General features: G+C 43.5%; 1 protein-coding gene across 3 annotated transcripts in view; it reads right to left on the bottom strand.

Annotated features, from left to right (window-relative positions):
- The window catches only part of USP33 (ubiquitin specific peptidase 33), a 112,388-nt gene that overhangs the window by 26,391 nt on the left and 70,751 nt on the right, over positions 1-15,246 (bottom strand). For all 3 annotated transcript variants that reach the window (XM_029618877.1, XM_029618878.1, XM_029618879.1), the window contains exon 17: positions 2,753-2,933. In XM_029618877.1, coding sequence (XP_029474737.1) covers positions 2,753-2,933 — 181 coding nt within the window. The remainder of the gene's footprint in view (positions 1-2,752; positions 2,934-15,246) is intronic.

The following is a 15,246-nucleotide window of genomic DNA, read 5'->3' as shown; positions in this document are numbered from 1 at the left end:
AGCTGACCAGTTTTGCAACCAGAGTTGACGCCTGGCCGCTATCACCAAAGCCACTCCTCTGGCCAAGGTACGGACCAAATCACAGCCTGCATCTGCTAAAAAGGTGGCAGCAGGCTCCATAACCGCTCTGGAATGCCCTCCAGACTCAACCTCCTGAGAGAGAAGCAGACAAGAACCCGCCACTAGGGCACAACAGGAAGCAATCTGTAAAGTCATCGCCACCACCTCAAAGGCTTGCTTAAGAATAGCCTCACTCCTATCATGTACATTCTTCGAGGCCGCTCCTCCCTCTACGGGGATAGATGTCCACTTAGAGATAGCACATACCAATGCATCCACTTTGGGAAAACGCAAATGCTCTCTCGCAGCCAGATCCAGGGGTACAGGCCTTCCAATGTCTGACCCCCTTTAAAATTTGCCTCTGGGGCATCTCATTCCAGATCAATCAATTCCTGAATGGCATCCATCACAGGGAAAAAAACAAGAGTCTTTACGCAAGGAAACTAAAATGGGATTCTTCCTTTGCTCTGACCGGGCATCTAAACCAGGGATACCCAGCTGTTTCAAGGTCTGAGAAATCAGGGCCGGCAGTTAATCTCTATGAAAGAACCGCAACATGGTTCGATACGGTTCCATCCCTGGAGGAATTTTCCATCTTGCAGGAATTTGGGATCAACCCCATCATCAATGCCATCTGGATTCCTGTCGGGAACACCCACAGGGAGCCAAGGCAAGCTCCTGTGCTTAAGCATAGGACTGGAAGAGGGAGGAGCCACCAGCTGAGGGTCTGACTGGAAAGGCATGGGGGAAGCAGAGGATTGCACCTGAAGAAAAGCTTGTAAGCCTTGAAAGAATTCCACCCAAGAAAAAGCAGCTGGGTCCAGACCAAGCCCAGAAGGAACTGGAGTTGGTCCCACAGAACTTCCCTCGCCTGCGGAGGAACCAATCAAGGGAAAACCAAGGTCTGGCAATCCTCCAGTCAAGGCTGTTACCAGCCCATCATCAGAATGGGAGGAACCAGCTTAGCAAAATCCAAGGAAGACAACTCTCCCTGAGTGTCTTGAGCAGCACTGGCACAGGTTAGAAGCTAGGTCAGGCTGAGAAGCCCTAATATGACAGGCAACACAAATAGGAAGACGCTTAGGCTTCTTGCTTACCAGCGCCATTGCAGCAGTAAATATGCATCTGAATGGCTCAAGCTCAAAGGGGAATGCGCACGAAAAATAAGTGCCTGGAAGAAAAAGTGAGGCAAGGCGTAGGCACAACTTGTGCACCAAGTTAAGCTTGTGAACAGTGTAAAATGTGTGCGCATAAAAAGCACGCCCAAAAACAGAGCTCACAACACATGTACAGAGCCGACGTACTGCGCACACAGACGACCTGTAGTGGGCAGCAGAGCACACACAAGAGCATGTGAAAGATACCGCCGCAGCCTACCACGCGATGTGCAGGGCCTAACCCACTGGGGGCTGCTCAACCCGCCAGGCTGCCTAGTTCCCCAACCACAACGGGAGTAGGAACGAATGTCGGTATGGCATGCCAAGCACAGAGACCACAGGAAGACCTGAAATCCCTCTGATTCAAAGGTAAAACTTTTTTTTTTAAACCTTACCCAAACTCAGCGCTTACCGGCTGAGTACAGAGACAGTCTCCGGCTGCGGGGGGAGAGGGCATATGCCATTACTGCCTCGCTCGGCCTCCTGCACCCTCTGTCTTTCAGCTGAACTAGCAGCTAAGTCCATGTCAGGAAAGCCAGCCACTGGACCAAGGAGCACATCTGAGGGACCACAGAAATCACATCAGGAATTCTCAACTGGGGGAGGGACTTTTAGGTATCACTGCAGGAAAGCAGGACTTTCTTTTCCTTAATTTAGAATTTCAAATGTCTCCTTCTAAAAAACTTGAAGCAATACCCATAGGGAGATGCATGTCCACCATCTGCTGGAGACAGAGAATACTGGTAGGCTGGGGTCAATGCAGGGTTATATATACTGTGACATCAGCTTGCTCTGTCTCCATCTGCTGGCAGGGAAGCATAAACCCACTGTCCATCTGTCTACAGTCATAGGGACTGTATTAAGGTAATACAGTTCCTATGACCTATAAAGAAGAATAAGCACTAAAAGATTAGTTATCTAAAGGACTGTACAGTGAAGGTTATGGCATAAGGAGTCAAGACAATTTTCTTTGCCCAGACCCGCAATGACCAAACAAGATAAACCAAAATAAATGAAGAAATCTCAGCTATCCATACACCACACTACTTCTAAAGCTCATTTTGATGACACTAAGCAAAATACATAGCAGAAACAGGATAAAAGATTGCAGCCATATGGAACCGGTGATGCCTCTGGTTAACTGGGGTCAACCTGATAGGTCAGTAGCATTGCTTTGTATTGCCATGGTGGGTTCAATTTCTGGGCAAAGCCTTCTACTCCAGGGTGGATTGTGGATGCTGTGGAAGCCACTTTCACACCCCTGGATAGGGGACAAAGTTCCAGTCATTACAAAACAGCAATACCTAGTGATTAGATTCAAAGGGTTCTGGTAGGAAGGAATACTGATGCATGGTCCCTGGCCAGGGAGACTGCTGCTTTAATGTTTCGGCTACCTAGGTTGACAAATGTTATAAAATATGGGGGAAAAATAATCTTTGGCTAGCTATGGATGGTGGCTATTTCTGATAGAGATGAGAATCCAAAGATGCAAATGGAAACTGCTGGGCAAAAGAATAAATATTGCTATTACTTACTGCTCGCAGTTCCATGATGGCATATCACAGACAAAAGATCGTAGGTGACAATATGGGCAGGGCTATCCTTTGCAAGAAAAGATTGAAGATCGAGTCCTTCCAATGGAAAAGATACATGGGTGCCAATTTTTGTGGAAAACATAAGCTCATGTCTAAATCGCTTTAGATGAATGCATAGAATCTGCAAGAGAAGAAGTTGGTTTAAGATGCTTTTATATGTACTCTTAAAATTATCAAGTGTCACAGAAGAAAGTTCTCAATTTGATGAAGCATACAATAGCAACTACATGTGAAAAGACAGCGATATTTATTCATGTAGTCAAATTCCTAAACAAAACATCAAATATCAGTCAGGATTTCAAGATATCCATAATGATTGGAGTGGAAGAGTAGCAGACTATTAACTAGGGAAACCAGGGTTCAAATCCCACTGCCACTCCTTGTGACTCTTGAACAAGTCCATTGCCTCAAGTGAGCCTTCTGGAGACCGAGAAATACCTACAGTACCTGAAGGTAATTTGCTTTGAAGTGCAGAAAAGTAGAATATAAATGAATCTATAAATAACCAATATGCTTCACTTCTTATTTTTAGCCTCTGTTCTATCTATCTGAAGAGGCTTTATGAAATTGTAGCAGTGTCCATGTGTGTAGCAGTTTGTGTTACCATGTCCTTCTCCCAATGTATAACTTTGAAACGGTTACAGCTAGCTAGGAGTCTCGAACTTTGGAAGCAACAAAAGACTTATGAAAGGATGTGGCCTTTGTAATTTAGATGGCTGGGACCTAATTTCTTTTTGTCCCAACAGAAGCGGAAAGTATTTACAAATAAGAACAATTCCAACACACACATTAGGAAATATCTAGGGGCAGGCAGTAAAGCAAAGCTGCTTGCCTGTAACAGGTATTATCTCTAGACATCAGGACAAATTGGCTATACTCATGGGTGATGTCATCCGACAGCGCTGAGATGAAACCGCTCTCTCAAAGTTTAGAAAAACCAAGATGATTATTTAAGCATGTGTGGGTGTTCCTGAGCAGCGGCCACTATGCAAATCTCCTCACTATTTGTAGCAAGAGGACAGGGAAATTGTCTGGCAGATTTGTCTTGCCGTTGAAAGAGAACACCTGTTACAAGTAAACACCAGATAGAAAATCTTTTCCTTCAAAGTAATATCTTCTGGTAGAGCATTTTTTTTTTTTACTCACTGCAGCAGGCAACTGCACAGAAGAGGCTAGTTAACTTTCAACATCCATGCAGTCACAGTTAAATATTAAAGGTTGAGATGAAGTATATTCCTATTGCACTTAGTGATCAGGGCTGGGAATATTCTCAATTTTATTGGTTGCTTAACAGCCAGACACTGAAGGCACTAAAACCAAATTTGACATACTGGATCAGACCAAGGGTTCATCAAGCCCAGTATCCTGTTTCTAACAGTGGCCAATCCAAGACACAAGTACCTGGCAAGTACCCAAACTTTGAATAAATCTCAAGCTACTATTGCTTATTATTTAATAGTTTATGGATTTTTCCTCTAGGAACTTATTCAAACCTTTTTTAAACCCAGTTACACTAACTGCCATAACCACATCCTCTGGCAATGAATTCCAAAGCTTAACTATGCGCTGAGTGAAACAATTTCCTTCGATTTGTTTTAAATGAACTACTTGCTAACTTCATGGAATGCCCCCTAGTCCTATTATCTGAGAGAGTAAATAGCCAACTTACATTAACCTGTTCAAGTCCTTTCATGATTTTGTAGACCACAATCATAACCTCCGCAGTTATTTCCTCTTCTCAGTTTTTGAATTGTCTTGGCTAGAAACGGAATGGGAGGGAATGCATAAAGATTCCATGGGATTAACACATCTGTTGCTAGATTGCTCCTTTCCGGCATCCTAAAGCAGTAGGTGAGAACTTTGGTGTTCAATGGCATTTCAAAGAGATCTGCGGCGTGCCTCAAAGTTGAAATAGCTCCTGTGCTACCAGATGGTTCAATGACCACTCATGTAGCTGCAGTTGGCAGTTTAACATATCTGCTATTTGGTTTTGGCTCACCAGGAGATGGATAGCTATCAGATATAGCTTTTGGGAAATTGTCAATTTCCATATTTTGCAGGCTTCTTGACAAAGATTGAAAGAGCCTATTGCTCATTGTTTGTTGATATAGAATATTGCTAGCTGGTTGTCTGTTTGGATCAACACCACTTTGTCTTTTAACCAGAGATTGAATAAATTTAGGTTATCAAAGACTGCCTCAGGTCTAGATGATTTAGGTGGGGCAATCTTTTCTGTAGAGAGCAAGTTCCTTGAGAACAAATATTGTTCAGATGAGCTCCCCATACTTGGTTAGAAGCAATTGTGATTATTGTGATTTGAAATTGAGGTTGGTAAAGATGAAAAAAAACTGGTCCTTCAACAGATTTGCAGGATCCATCCACCATACTAGAGAACACAAGAGTGTTGGATATATATTTACTTGTGGGAAAGTGGTTATAGGTACTGTTTTTACTGAAACTTCAGGTGCCACCGAGCCTGTCTCTAGTTAAGATGTGCAACAAAGAGCAACATGGGCTGTTGCCATCACATGGCCCAACAACTTCATGAAAAAACTGGTAGAAGTTTGTTTCTGATCTGAAAGCATTAGGGTTATTTTGGTCAGTTCATGTACTTTCTGCTGAGGAAATAACGTTTTTCCCTTGTGTGGTATCCAGGCAGGTTCCTATGAAGTCTATTGTACGAGTCAGCTCCAAACTGGATTTTGGGAAATTGATGATAAATCCTAGGAAGTGAAGTGTGTTCATCATACGGTGTGTAGGAACAAGCTTCTTGAAGGGTATGGATGGATGGCCAGTTGTTTAAATATGAAAAAACAAATACATTATTCTTTCTTAGATGAGCAGCAACCAATGTGAGGCATTTTATGAACACCCTAGGTTCCGTGGTGAGGATAAAAAAAAAGAGAACATGATATTGGTAACGATTGTTGGCTATAATGAAATGCAGAAATTTCCTGGGTATTTTGTGAATTGGGATGAGTGTGTATGTGTAGACATACTTGAGATCTGAAGTGATTAACCAGTCACTGATCTCTAAATAAGGGAATATTGTATCTAAGAGTTCATCCTAAACTTTTCTTTCTTCATGTGTTTGATGGGATATCCAAGGTCTATGATGTGATGAAGGCTAACCATTTTCTATTTGATGAGGAAGTATTTGGAGTAGAATCCTACATTTCCTTGTGGTTCCATTGCATTTTCAGCAAAATGGCTTGATAGTTCTTGTTGGAGAAGCTGGAGCTTTTCTGCATTTGTGGAGCAATTCTTTGAAGGACTGTTTAGTGGAGGGTATGGAGAGGATTTGAAATGCAAGCTGTCTTTCTGCTGTATGATTTTTAATATCCAAAGATCTGTTGTTATGGCATTCCACAGTGGACTGAAGTGTTCAAGCCTTCCATCCACTGGATGTAATCGGGACGCTTTCTTAATAAACGCTAGGAATAGATTTTGAGTGTAACAATGTTATGGAGAGTCTTGGTCTATGCTGTTCCTAGCATGTGGCCTGCTCTGCTGTTGCTACTATTGTGGATGAAGCTGCTGAAAGAAGTAGGTGTGATACAGCTTGCTTGCGCAGTAGTACTATCTCCTGTCATGCGGAGGTTGACTTTTCCTACTTGTAGATGGTTGCTCAGTTGTAGCTGATGAGAGAGTAAGGAGAATGTAACAGTGATCTTTAATGAGATCTAATGTTTCTTTTATTCTCTCTCTAAAGAGATTATCCTCAGTGCATGGAACATTGGCAAGCTTTTTGTAAACATCTTCATGCAGAACTGAAGCCTGGAGCCATGCTAATTTTCTGGTTTTAATAGCTATTGCAGATGTCGTGGATGATTATTAAATGCATCATCAACTAACCTAATTAGGTGTTTCCCACATTTTTGTTTCTTGACGTACAGGAGCTATATGATTCATGAGTCTGAAGGGAACTGCTGGATCATATCCTGCAGCTTTTGCAAGGAATTATACATGTATTTTACCATTTAGGTATATGGATCGACCCAGAGTTAAATTTTAAACAACACATTTCTGCTAAGATCAAAGAAGGCTTCAGTAAACTAGTCATGCTCAAGTGCCTAAAACCACTGCTACATTACAATGATTTCAGGACAGTTCTTCAGTCACAAATTTTCACCGGTTTCGACTATTGTAATTCCCTCGTTAGGCTTGCCGAAATCCACCCTATGACCCTTGCAGATTCTTCAAAATGCTGCCGCTAGAATACTAATTGGTTGCAAAAAAAACAGAACACATCACTCCGATTCTCTAATCTTTACACTGGCTACCAATCGATAAACACATTGAGTACAAGATACTCTGCATTCTACATAAGGCAATTCATGGCAACCAGGTGGAATGGGTGAATGCTATGTTAAGAATACACACCCCGCAAAGCAACCTTAGATCGGCAAACAAAGGGCTTTTATCAATACCATCTATAGCTACTGCAAAACTCACTACGGTCAGAGGAAGGGCAATCTCACTCGCAGGTCCAGGACTGTGGCACACTCTCCCAGTGAATCTAAGGCTGCAAAGTAATTTTAAAAAGTTTTGAAAACATCTTAAAACTTGGCTCTTCGAGCAGATGTACAAGGAGGGCATTGGCTAAGGTTTTACTATTTATTATTCCATCTACACTGCTTTTTAATAATGATTTTTAGTTGAATTACTTTTTACCACAATTAGATTGAGTTTTAATGCTTATGATTTCTGTTTATTCTTATAATGTTTATTAGTTTTACTCTTACATCTTTTAGGAAGTCTAATGAAATAGTTAATTGTTGTTTTTTACTTATTTAATTTATTATTAATCCCAAACTGTATTACTTTTTATTATGTTAGTTTTACCATTTCCTATTTTTATTTTTCTTAATTGTAAACCGGTGACAGAATGTTCCAAACAATGATATATAAGAGCCAATAAATAAATATATCATTGATGAGTAACTATTCTAGATGTTAACAGATGACGCACTTTGCTTTTTTCAAAGCTGATTCTACTACTATCGACTCATGAGGTAGCTGTACCTTTTGATGATAAGACAAGGCTGAACTTTATATCTTGAGATCTAATTTTCTTGCTACTGGCAAGTAGACAAGAGCATGTGCCACATCATTGTTTGGAGCTCCTGTAATACTCCGAACCAGACCACCACCTACTTGTTTTGAGGTTTGGATATATTTTGATATCTTAAATATATCTTCCCTTGGTTATGACTCCTCCTGTAAAGTAAATGGAATTGCTTTTGTCATTTTTTGATCAAAAGCAGGATATGACTTCCTCTGGTGGAGATGTACTTCTAAGGAAGCTGTGAAGAGAGATCTGATGGAATATCTGTGGACTCATCAGTGTCAAAATGGCTTGAAAGAGAAGTATGATGATGCTTGAGATTCCTCCTGAGACAATGCTATAGATGGATCTTCTGAGGCTGCCCCACCTTTAGAGAAAGAGGAACCCTGAGACTTAGACTGTGATTTAGTATATATCAATTCTGGCCTGGATTGATAAAGTGGAATACTGGATTGAATATCCGATTTTAGGACCATGGACTCCAAAATGGAGTCATTTTGTTCTAGCTGAAATAGAGAAGGTAGAGAATTTGGTTTGTCAATAAAATAGTTTTTGATGAGGTCAAGTCACATTTTTCTCACAAAGGGGTGATATTCTTGCTTGGCAGGGGGCATTCCAGTAGGAGAATTCTGGGCTCTGGAATTAGAACAGACAAAAAATAGTCACCTAATATAGATTCAGAATGAATCAACTTTTCTGTTAGCTCAGCACAAATATCTGAGTTTTGCTGCCAAGACATTTTTTGGCACCGACAAGGATGTGGTACCTTTCCTTTTCGATGGCACCAGCAAAGTCTTGTGCCGAAAAGTGATGGTACCAAAGTTACTTTACTGTGTGCTTACATGCTGCTGGCACTAAGAGCCTGTCCTAGCATCTGAATGCTTTAGTGCCAAAGAATACATCTTTTCATCCTTTTTACCGGAGGGGAAATGGCACTTTTGCTGAGACTTTCGTGTCATTGCACTCAGCATTGAGGACTCTACCCTATTTTGGCAATGGTTTCCTCTTAGTTGACCCAGAAGCTTATGGAGAACTTAATTTTTTAATATGTAGATCTTCGGACCCTGGAGGATATTTGGGTACAGACCGTGCTTTTTTTTTTTTTTTTTTTTATACATCATGCAACAAGCCTAAACAGCAAAAACAGTTGTCATGTTGATCAGATAAGGTCAGCCTGTAGGAGCAGTACGGGCGTCTTTTAAAGCATGGTTTGATGTCTACCATTGTGAAAGAAGGCTGTTGCAAGGTCAAATTCAATTTTGAGATTAAAACTTAATTTCTATTAGTGTTAACACAAAAATTTTGGTGTTTGTGAAAAAGGAAGGAAAAATAATTTTTCTTCTCTTGACGAGGTAACACTAAATATTCAACAAGCAGCTTGAAGGGAGCGCAAAATGTGTCCTTTTGCACAAGTGGAAGAAAAAGCTTGAAGAGACTAGGGTGATTGCATGGAAACACCTACACAAGCTTAGAAAACCTTATTGGGTTTTCTGAACTCCAAAAAGCACTCTTCTGTCTCAGTGCCGTTGGATAACATCACCCACTTGTTTAGCCAATTACTGTCCAGCTTGTCCTTGAAGAAAGAGTCTTATATAAGAACATATTTTTGTTATATGTTATATAGTAACAAATGCTCAGACAGAGCAACTCATACAAAAACATCTTTAATAACTCAAACATCAGTAAGGAAATACTTGATGCAAACATCCCAAACACACTAACTTTCAAATATGTATCTTCTTCACAGAGGAAAATTAAAATACAATCAAGGAAACTGCTATTCTAATATGTTCTATTTCACCTCTGTAATTTATGCAATGTGACAGCTGAACAACAGATATGAATAAAATGCTATGGTACCATTTTGCTTTCATTACATTTATAACTGACCTTTACCAAAGGACACAAGACACTACCCACGTTGTGTTTTATCTTGGCCAATTACCCCAGCCTAGTAATTTTTCTTACTAGCCTTTTAAAAGCACACTCTACAGGTATCAATGAGAGATTTCAGCTGTACAGATGTTTTATCTATAGACAGATGTCTCATCTACAAGTAATTTTTCCAGTACTGGTTAAATGCTTACTTGTAACAGGTGTTCTCAGAAGACAGCAGAATGTTAGTCCTCACACATGGGTGACATCATCGGATGGAGCCCAGCACAGAATTTTGATCTCAAAGAATCTAGAACATTCAAACATAGCCCTACTGAGCATGTACAGCTGTAGTCATCACTCTGCCCCCAAGGCAGAGTCCCTCAGTCCATAATATAGCTAAATACATGGAGAAACCAACTCCCAGAGGAAGCAGTGGTTTCATGAGGACCAACATCCTGCTGTCCTCTGAGAACACCTGTTACAGGTAAGCAACACTGCTTTCTCAGAGGACAAGCAGGATGGTAGTCCTTACACATGGGTGAATTCCAAGCCATAGGCTGTCTGAGCAGGACAAAGCAGGAAACCGCACCGTGCTGAAAGCACCACCTCTCTTCCTTTTGCCTGTAAGGCAGCTGACCCATAAAGGGGTCTAGGCGGGAAAACCTTAGGACAGACACACAACACTGATGCGCAGCAGAGCCATGCCTAAGGCAGGGGAGTGATGCAAGTGCTAGCAAGAAACATACTCCACATCATGGGAAACATTACAAGCAGGGTTTCAGATCAGTAAATCCCGACAGTAGGTCTATAACCTTTTGGATACCGGAAAAGGTCTAGAGACGTAAACAAGAGAAGGAATCTTGGATGAAGACCTGAACTGGAAATCCCACGCAGCCACACTCCCTCTTCTCCAGAGACAAAGCGGCAACCAAGGCCCAACCGACCAGTAAAGAGCACTCCCCGCTGAGGCTCAGAGATCCCAAATGAAAAGCATGCACTGTGGAAAGAATAATAAGGCGCTGCAGCACCAGCCGCGAGACCTCTCAATCTAATGGCAAGAGTCCGTGTGGCCTGGCTGGCGCCCTTTCTCTCCAGCACACGATACAATGCTCCGCCATAGGGCCCCCATCCATGAACAGCTGCATGCCCCAGAAGCAAAGTTTGCTGGCGCCCACCGTGTCCACGAAGGGGCCAAGCCCAACCAGGCCGTGGTACCAGCAACATGGATGGTGCAGGAGCATGCCCCCACCCCAGCCTAAGCCGCCGGCAAACAAGCATGTAAGGGCGAATGATAGTGGGCAGAGGCCGGGATCATGCAATGCAAGAACCCACAACATAGCAGCAACGGGGGGGGGGGGGGGGGGGCGGGGAAACCTGCATAAAACCATCCGCCCTCACCACAGAAAACGCCGCAAGTACAACCGAAAGGCAAAGATCAGGAACACTGGAGAAAGGTAAGGCAGATCTGTCTGAAAAAAAAAATGCTGAAAGACTAGACTGGTGGGAAGACTGTTCCTGGCTTAACTTGAGCTCACTGGCCCTCCTCCCACCAGCCTCTGTACTCCTCTCCCCAGAGGCAGAGCACCTCCACCGTTGTGACTTTCCCCTCTAAGCAGGGGGGTTGGCTCCTTTTCTATGCAAGTGATGTGTTGGTTTACTTAGCCCCTCAGGTTTTCAGCCCTTTTCACTCTCCTTCTTAAATATGGCACCATGTCTGGATATAAAATTAATTTCAATAAAGCAGAATTGATTCTCTGACCCAAAAAGATGGTAATCCCAGAGTGTCTTTGAGTTTAAAGTGGTGGCAAATGGTTTTAAATACCAGGGGATTTTTGTTCCTAGCAACCCTAAAGAGCTTGATGTTAAGAATTATGCCCCCCTAATAAGTCAGCTGAAACAAAATATGTTAGCATGGGATCATGTGACAATTTCCTGGGCAGGTCGAGTTAGCTTGCTTAAAATGAATATGTTGCCAAAGCTTTTGTATCTTTTGCAGCACATTCCCTGTTCAATTCCAGTCACTGTGTAATGATCTAAATAAGTCTATGTCTAAATTTATTTGGCAGAGTTAACAGGCCAGGATGAGGTTAAGTGGTCTGTGGCTGCCCAAGAACCAGGAAGGTATGGCTCTATCTAATCTTTGTGTATACTATTGGGCAGCCAGCCTTATCTTCTTGAAAGCATGGTTAACCTTTCGAAATGAGTCTTGGCTTATGCTGGAGAAGATTCAAGCTGAGGCAGTCAATTTGACAATACTTCCTTTCCTACCTCGCGATTCCCCTAATAGTAGAAGAGTGTGCAGGAACAGCCCTACGTTAGCCCGTACAATGCATATTTGGAGAAAGGTTTTAAAATTCTTGGGACGGGATAATATCGTCCTCTCACCTATTGCTCCCATTTATGAAAACCCAACTTTCTGGTTGCACATAGCCCAGTTCTGGTTGCATAGCCCAGTTAAGGGATAATGAGAGTTTCCTTACTTTTCAGTATTTATGTGAAGAACTTGAGATTTCCCCAGGTTCTCATGCCTTTTATTTACAATTGTGGCAAGTCTTGGAGGGGAGCGATTTGATTTGTCTAAACCTTTAAGCCATTTGGATGGTCTGGAGGAATTTTTGAGTCATCCAGATGCCTAAGTTAAGGATATTTCACTTATGTACCAAGGGATACTTCGGAATAAATATAGTAAGGAAACTCCTAGTTCTATCATTAACTTATAGAATGAAGACTTGGGTGTTGACCTAGATTCCAGGACTTGGAAAGCTATTTGGACATCTGCCCACCACATATCCATATGTGCAGAAGAGTAGAGCTTATGATTAAGTTACTGAACAGAACCTATCGCACCCCTGTATTTCCTTTCAAATGGTTTTTGGATGCCAATGCTCAGTGATGGAGAAGGTGTGGTCAGTTAGGGACATATATTCATATGTGGTGGTTTTACCCTGAAGTGTGATGTTTTTGGTCAAAAGCCGATCTCCTTCACCTTTCTAATCATGTTGCACCGGAATTGGGATTATTGAGTAGATGGCATCGGTCCCTAGTTCCAATGAAGTGTAGGGCGCTAGTTGGGCAGCTGTTATTAGCTGCTCGGTTCACTATTGCTACTTTCTGGAAAGTCATTCCCAGTATTGATTACTGGCGTGTACAGATACGAGATATTGCTAACAGAAAAATTAAAGTACAACCTTAAGGGCAAAGGTGCTAAATATAATACTATTTGAGGTCCGTTTTTTGCATATTTAGGCACTCCTTAATGATTTCCGAGTTGTGATTATTTGCCTTCTCAGATCACATCAAGGTCACCAAACACCATTTAAATATGTGCTGCTTCTTGAAGTGTACCTCACTGCATTATTATTTGATTAAATGTATGTTCTTATGTTGTATGCCTGAAAATTGCTAGAGTTGTTAAAAAAAAAAAAAAGGGGGGGGAGGGGATTTGTGACACAGAAGGAGTCTAAATACGTATTCCTCTTCTGAGGAAAAAGAAGTCTCTTGACACTACCCTCCTGATGTCTACTCCCCTTAGGGGTTCGACCAGGAACGCAGTCCTAGGTCAGTCCTGTGGCAGCACAACCTTTTGTGCTCACCACAAGGGAAACACACACACACCCATTCAGAAGAAGACAACTGGAGAATAAAGCCCTCTGCTGAAAAAGCAAGCTGACCACTACTTATGCAGTGGTATCCCATCCTATGGATGGCGGCACACCTATGATCCCACACACCGTGTTTGTGGATAGAATCCCACGGCACAGCAAGGACAGAGCAGCACTTGCTAGAGTCGGTGGCTGTGCGCTGCCAAAGGCAATTCACAAGTGTGTGATGACGCTTTCCTTGCCAGTGCTCCGCAGCACTTTGTGATGCAGAACTGACGAGGAGACAGACCTTGATATTACAAAGGCAGAACCCTGAAATGGCTGAGAATTGCACAGACAGGGGGAATGCCGCCTGCCATCACCTGAGGCACTTGGAGTAGATGCCTTGCCGTACACAACCGCGCATGCTGCGCTCCACTGTTATAGTAACTCCCAGTAAAGTGCATAGGAACAGTGTGACTATGGCATCCCCAATACCACTGGGACTCTGGGCGTGGCGGTCTATGGCATCACCCCCCTCCAGTACCTGATTACACTTCAAGAGTCTGGCACAGTCCTTGAATCTGCTTCAAGAATGGCTCACCGCCATTTCCCTCATGGAATGACAGCAGCGAAGTCCATGGTGACCAACTGTGTCCATGGAGCTCTGCGGTCATGTCCTGCAGCATCCGATTGCATTCACTGGCGCCCACAGTAGTGACGGTGCCTGTAGGGCTCATATCACTTTCATGCTCACCAACGATGGATCACATCAAGGGCACCAAACACTGTACCCAGAGCTTTGACTGCACTTGACCACATCTTGATCAGTTCGATGACATATAGCATCATCCCCTGCACCACAGGCACCTGTGAACCTCAATAGTGGCACCGATAGAGATCCCAGTGCCCGAAGGCATCGATGGACTGAGGGTACCAAGGATACCCAGGGCGCCTGCAGGTAGAGGCTCTGCAGCCCCGACACACCTCATTGGTGCCCAAAGGCACCAATGACTGCCAGCACCATCAACTGTTCCCCTTGGCTCATCTATCCATCAGAGGACGTTGGTGCTGCTAACTGAATGGTATCCCTGTTCAGGGCCGTGATCATAGTTATAGACCAGTGATGGGACAGCACAATGCCCCTCAGTGCACCTTCGGGACACCGCCAAGGAGCCTCGAGGGCACCAGACCACTGAGCCTGGTCGTCTCAGAATACCAGGGTGCTTTGAGTAAATGGCGAACCCAGCACTCAATCCATTCAAGGCCAAAACCCTGTTGCTCGAGGACTTCAGTGGCACTTGAGGGCTCTCAAAAGCCCTGGTGGTTGACAGCCATGGGGGTCGACCAGGGCACTCAATGGCAATTCCCAGTTCTTCGTTGGTGGTGCTAGACATTGTTGAGAGCGGTAACGAAAGGCATTGGTGGCCAACATGCCCGATGGCCTCCATGGCAGCCCCCCACACCTAGACAGCATCTGAGCACCTAGTCAGCATTGAGGGCATCGATGGCACCAAGGGCATTGAGAGCACAGACATCATGGGCAGCTCCGATGGCATCAAGGGGGAGCATGGTGTTTGATGGCAGACCTGGTCCCTGATACTAGAGGTCAATACTGCTACTCCGCCACATCGAGGCCCAAGGCACTCTGACTCCACTGCATCAAGACTCCACGTCCACAGATGCCTATGGCACAGAAGGCCCTTACGGTATCGAGGGCGGTCACGCACCCGGACAGCATCGAGGGTGACCATGGCACTCAATGGCAGTCCTGGTCCCTAACATCAATGCATAAGATCACCGGTGCGCTGGTCACAGATATGCACGAGCAACAGTTACTGGACATGGCACTGAAGGTGTGGCGGCAAGCTGCTTGCCCAGGCTCCTGCTCACATTCTCTCACAAGA

This window comes from Rhinatrema bivittatum, chromosome 10, assembly GCF_901001135.1.
Source record: "Rhinatrema bivittatum chromosome 10, aRhiBiv1.1, whole genome shotgun sequence".
NCBI classification, from domain to species: Eukaryota; Metazoa; Chordata; class Amphibia; order Gymnophiona; family Rhinatrematidae; genus Rhinatrema; species Rhinatrema bivittatum.
Note: the sequence above shows the minus strand (reverse complement) of the source record. Positions and strands in the feature narration are given on the sequence as shown.